The sequence below is a fragment of the Helobdella robusta genome (assembly GCF_000326865.2).
Source record: "Helobdella robusta unplaced genomic scaffold HELROscaffold_49, whole genome shotgun sequence".
NCBI classification, from domain to species: domain Eukaryota; kingdom Metazoa; phylum Annelida; class Clitellata; order Rhynchobdellida; family Glossiphoniidae; genus Helobdella; species Helobdella robusta.
This window is the reverse complement of record NW_008705246.1, coordinates 630,161-636,469: the sequence shown is the minus strand read 5'-3', so window position 1 is coordinate 636,469 and position 6,309 is coordinate 630,161. Positions and strand designations below refer to the sequence as shown.

Here is a 6,309-nt window from a genome sequence, read left to right as displayed (position 1 = left end):
TTATGGGAAATGTTGAACATTGCACTGTTTGAAACAATGGAGTGTACACCATCCAAAATAGATTTGCTGTTGACATTTAAAGTTTCCATTAAAGTGACAAACTGGTGCCTTATGCCTTGCTCGTCGAATTGAGGATCTATTGATGGCAAGGTTTCCAGCATTTAAGCCAAGGTGTTTGGCAACTCCACTGATGATGTACGTCGCCTTTCTATCAGAAGTCTTCGTTCGATCAAGTGCTGCAGCAGTTTCCCTGCTAACTGCACAATGTGGACGGGACATCGAGAAGCTTTGCCTACTTCGTTTTACCTGCACACGTTTGGCAATGTTGTCTTCTTCTGATTCACATTCTGACGATGATACACTGGAACTGTGCTCTATTTCAGTGCTTCTCGAACTTTTTGGTTCGGCGGACCGGCAACGAATTTAACAGGAACGTCGCGGACCGCCACCCATCTTGCGGAATATATATATATATATATATATATATATATATGCGAAGTGTTATCAATTTTACAAAAAATTTGAATCTTTTTTTTGTATAACTTTATTCAAAATGAAATAACAATAAAAAATATTTTGACATTAGAAAATAAAAATTGTTGTAAAAAATTAGCGAGATGAATGAGCTTGTTTTCTATTTATTAATTCCTCAAGACGTGGCTGAAACGAAGACAGTGCCACACGTAGCGGAGAACAAACTTCCAAACAGTTTCTGTATTTTGTTTTCATTGCAGTCAAACATGAAAATCCAACTTCGCATAAATAAGTAGAAGGGAAAGGAAGAAGGGTTTTTATTGCTTCGTCAGTGAGCTCTGGGTATTCCGACTTGATGCTGATCCAGAAAGCGGAAAGAGATGATGTATTTTCAAACTTCATTTTTAAGCCTTGGTCAGCAGCAAGCTCCAAAATTTTATCTTCCAACTTAACAGTCAAATTTTCCTTATGTTCAACAAAAGGATTTCTGATCCATGTCTTTCCTATTCGTGGGTCATCCTCCGTAGGAAAATAAAATTCAAACCGTTCAGATAAGCTGGACAGATGCTCAATGATTAAGGTTTTCAAACTTTTGATGTTAAATCCTTTGCCTGCTTCATCAATGACTGTAGCTAAATTAAAAAACATTTCGAAACATTCTTTTTCCAATCTTTTTATCCAAGATTTTAGCTTTCTTTTTTGTCCTTCAATTTTATCAGCCATCGTGAAAACAGTCGTCATTTTCCCTTGGATTGAAATAATGAGATCATTTAATAATGCAAATATGTCTGACACATAAGCCAATTTTGCGAGCCAATTGATATTCATAAGTAAATCTGACCAGATGGGCTTTTTAACCTGCAGAAACTCTGCTAGTTCATTTTTTAATTCAAATACTCTTGCGAGAACCTTTCCTCTGGATAACCAACGCACTTCAGTGTGTAGCAATAGATGTTTATGATCAGCCCCCATTTCTTCACATAATCTGGCAAAAAGTCTTGAATTTAGTGCATTTGCTTTCACATAATTTACTATTTTGACTACTTCGCTGAGCACATTATTCAGTTCATCTGACATTTTCTTCACTGCCAAACTTTCTCGGTGAATGCAACAATGTGTTGCTTTACACTCCGGTGCTATTGCTTTAATTTTAGTTACAACACCAGAATAACGTCCAGTCATTGCTGCAGCACCATCTGAACAGACACCAACACAATATTTGAAATCTATTCCTTTACCAATGATATATTCACTGACAGTTTTGAATACTTCAGAACTTGTTGTATTTGTTGGGAGTGATGCTGAAAAGAAAAATTCCTCCTTTAAATCTCCTTCGTATTCAAAACGAACATAAACTAACAAAATAGCCATATTGGCCACATCTGTGCTTTCATCCAGCTGCAAAGAATAATACTTTGCAAGTTTCATTTGTTCAACTAGCTGCTCTTCAATGTCGCCATATCGCTAATGCGTCGACCAATAGTACTGTTTGAAAGTGGCACCTGGTCTATTTTTTTTGAAGCCTGCTCACCCAGCATCTCAAAACAGACATCTTTGATGCAATCTTTTATTAACGTTTCACCAATTGTGAATGCCTTTTTCGCTTTGGCAATTCGCAGAGCTATTTTATATGAAGCTCGTAGCGCACACGTGATTATATGGGAAATACGAAACATTTGTTTTTGGCGACTCTTCAGATCAATGCGTTTTCTCTCAAAATATTCTTTTGGTTTTGTGCAAATGTCTTTGTGTTTGGGATTTAACTCTCTTTTTAGTTTTGATGGCTTCATTGCTTCGTTCGACAATACCTCGCTGCAAATAACGCACTGCGGTTTCAACTCTGTTCCATCGTCCATTGGCATGAAGCCAAATTGAATGTATGATTCATCGTACTTTCGAATGAAGCTAGTTCTAATACGTTTTGTTGCACACGTTTCAACACCAATTGCCTTTACGATGCCATTTTCATTGTCTGAAACTGAAGAATCGTCACTGCTTTCATATATCAAATTCTTTTCCTGACGTTTCCTTTTCAAAAATTTGTCTATCGGGCCTTGTTTCGCTATGCCTAAAGTAGTTATTTTTGAATAAAATAAACTTTTACTTTCAAGAAAACAAATTAGCGGTCTTGATAACATCAAAATAAAATAAAAATATTAAAAAAAATCTGAACCAACCTGACAACAGTTCTAGCAACTTTATATATTAATTTGAATAAAATTTAATAAATTGCAAAATGAGTTATTCAATTTATATATAAATTTCAAAATTACAAATATATTTTAATTTAGCAATAACGTTGTTAACTCCTAGTTTTACCGGGTTTTTATCAATTTTACTCTGAACATGTGCAAATAGCTGATAAAGAAAGATTGAATATTTAAGCTGGATCCGATAGTTAACTGGTCACGCGTCCTTTCGCGTTATCACATTGAATATTAATTATAGTCATGCATATGCATTCGTGAACTTGCTTACTTTTAAACTCATCTACTAGTAATAACAATGACTTTCGCAATTGCGTTGCTGTCCAAGCTATGAATTTTCTGATTAATTTTCAAAATTTTTTGAACCGGACCGGCAGCTATTGGTCCGCGGACCGGCGCCGGTCCGCGGACCACCACTTTGAGAAGCACTGATCTACACCACTCATATAACCACGCCGTCCCGGTTCCCTTTGTGCCAGCAAAAATTCTCTGTCTTCTTGTATCTGAATCAGTTCAATAGCATTAGCATGTGCTATATCAAACAGATCTTTTCGTGAATGAACGAATGCTTGTTCTTGACGTTTTTGAGCATCTGAGTTTCTCTTAGAATGTTTCTTTAATCCTTGCCACAGTTTAAACATATCATCCAGCTTCTTAATGGCGTTGTATTCTTGAGTTGTAGGAATTATGGACCGTTGCCATATTGGAAGTACCTCTCTTATAACAGCAGTCTCACTATCGCGAACTGTCATTTTCTCTGACAAATGAATGTACAGAAAGCGACGCATCACTTCACCTTTCGCTGGTAACTTGTTACCCAGAATGGCAGTTTTTAGAGGCTGGCCTAGAAGATAAATATCCTGCTTCTTTCTTGTTGACTCAGCCATGTTGTTTACTTTTTCAGACAAAGATCTGTTAATAAAAAACAAAGACGTTGTATTAGCAATTTGGATTAATTATTAGGCCCATAAGGGAAAACTTCAGAGCCATTGGGCGACCTCTAAATATTGACCAATTGATCTAAGATTTTACTCCAAGTATTACCTAATGGGTGGTAACAAAATTAGGGGGTAAGACAAAAAATTTAAAACTTTTTCATTTTGGGGACCACCCTAATATATATATATATATATATATATATATATATATATATATATATATACACTACACACTCATATATATATATATATAGGTTATAACGAAAAATTACATTTGCCATTATTATATTGCATTTGGTACTGAATAAATGTATACAACCGTCGGTTGATGCATTTTATGAAAAGTAACTTTGCAGTGTAAAACAGATTTGGCCACTAAATTATTTATTTAGTTATTACATAAATAGGTAATTTATATTCTAATTTATTCAAATAGACAAAATCGATAACTTGAAATATTCCCTGTATTTCGGCGTCCTTGGTGTTACCATGAGGAACAAGTTTCAATTTTTTACTTTCCAGCAGGCTTTCAACAAGACTAATTAAAGATTTTTTTGAATTAACTAATTCTTTGACTGAGTAGAGTTGTTTTATGTTTTCCAACACTTTCAAATTTTCAGCTTCTACTCAGAAATTAAACAGAAAGCACAATAAATCATCAGCATGTATTGTCCGTGCAGCCATTTTTCAAAATTTTTTGTCCGCTTTTTCCGTATAAGCAACAAAATTTACAAAATTTTCCCTAATTAAGGAAGCTCTATCTTCTGAAAAATGGGATTCAATAACGGATGAGAGTAACTTCAGGAGTCCCGCAAGGATCAATCTTAGGCCCACTTCTATTTATAATTTTTATGAATGATTTTCATCTGGCTACTGACGCTCATCATTTTCTGTATGCAGAAGATACTAACATTTTCTTCCCAACTAGCAATCCATCAAACGATGTAGAGATAATTAATAAAAGTTTAGATGATGTTTCAAACTGGTTCATCAATAATAAACTAATTGTAAATTTTTCTATATGCAACTACATTCTATTCGGTTCAAAAATATTGACTAACACGATACTTATTTAGATATACAAATTAATAACCATAGCATCCCACGCACATCCAGCACAAAATTTCTCGGAGTGATAATCAAGGACAAATTCTCGTGGGATATGCATACAGACTCGTTATCGAAAAAAATTAATAAAACCATAGGTGCAATTAATAAAATTAAAGTAAGATTGAATAAACCAACAATTATAGATTTGTATTATTCATTAATCTATCCAAATCTAATATACTGCAACATCATCTGGGGAAACAGCCCTGAAGTTCACTTGAAGCAAATTACCAGATGTCAAAATCGTTTCATCAGAATTCTATTAAATCTACATCCATATAGTCTTGTCAGCTGTTATTATCCTGAGCTGAAAATTCTAAACATAAAAAATTTGTATAATTATCATGTTTCTATCTTTGTGTTCAAGTTCCTACATTATCTATTACCAACATCTTTTAATGACTTCTTCGAATTTGGAAATGCTGTGCAGTCAAAGTTCACTCGACATTCTCCTCTGCTCTATACACCACCTGCAAGAATAACACTGCTTGGTGGAAGTTTAAAACATACAGGTCCCGGAATCTGAGAGAAACTTCCTGTTGATATAAAGACTACAAATTCCTTGCATTTTTTTAAAAACAAAATAAAGAAATATTTATTGAAAAAAAGTACAATTTTTGTTTAATTAGAATCATGTAAATTGTGCATTATGTTAATTTTGTCATGAATTATAAATTTACTTGAAAAATCGTGCTAAAATGAACAATTTGTGAACGGTGGCCTGCGACACAAGAATTTTGTTTTCTTTTAGCTTTGGTCTCCTAATTATTACCTAATTATTATTAATTTGGATTGATTGAATAAAATTTGATTTGATTATTTTGTTTTTTTCTTGTATTGCTTGTTATAAATGAAGAAATTAAACATTGTTTGAAAATATATTTTGGCTTTGAAACTTTAACGTTTGATCTGATGACATTTTTAATCTGCAGTGGTGGCGATCTACAGCTACAAGCAGGACAAAGATGACGAGTTGACCTTCGATGAAGGTTCAGTCATCTACGTGGTCAAGAAGAATGATGACGGCTGGTGGGAGGGTGTCATGGATGGACAAACTGGACTCTTTCCTGGTAACTATGTCGAACCATGCATATGAGCAGTTTATGGTCATGATGGTGGTGATGATGATGAAGGCAAAAGATGTGATCACGATAATGATGATGATAAACAGAGGTGGATGCTTATTTGCGTATGATAAAGTCTGTTGTGATGATAAAAACGAAAGAAAAATTGATAGTAATTATGAAGAGATGATGTTGATAATAAAGTGAAAAAGATGGGTAGTGATGGTGATGTTGATGGGGATGATGATGATGATGATGTTCTCGTGAGTTCAGTTACTCCGTTCTTTTTATGTCCATTTTAACAAAATGTTTCGGTACCAAGTGTTTTATTTATTAATTAAAATTTGTTTATTGAAGAGTTTGCTTTTTAAAATCGCAAGTAGTCTGAATTACCATAACGGTAACGGGTTGACATCAACCTTTTATAAATTATGTTGTTGGTTCGTTATAGTAAATGTTTATATATATATATATATATATATATATATATATATATATATATATATATATACATAC

At 33.8% G+C, this 6,309-nt stretch overlaps 2 protein-coding genes across 2 annotated transcripts; one reads left to right on the top strand and one right to left on the bottom strand.

The window, feature by feature from the left end:
- HELRODRAFT_86023 (hypothetical protein) lies at positions 1–3,568 on the bottom strand (the record flags this gene model as incomplete). The annotated part of the gene is made up of 3 exons (XM_009026690.1): positions 1–388; positions 2,149–2,286; positions 3,111–3,568. The coding sequence occupies 3 exons, from the start codon at positions 3,566–3,568 to the stop codon at positions 1–3; spliced, it is 984 nt and encodes a 327-aa protein (XP_009024938.1).
- Positions 3,569–4,108: 540 nt separating this feature from the next.
- Positions 4,109–5,825, top strand: HELRODRAFT_178689 (hypothetical protein; the record flags this gene model as incomplete). The annotated part of the gene is made up of 4 exons (XM_009026775.1): positions 4,109–4,119; positions 4,736–4,844; positions 5,097–5,241; positions 5,662–5,825. 4 exons carry the CDS (start codon positions 4,109–4,111, stop codon positions 5,823–5,825), a joined length of 429 nt encoding a protein of 142 aa, XP_009025023.1.
- Between the last annotated feature and the right edge of the window lie 484 nt (positions 5,826–6,309).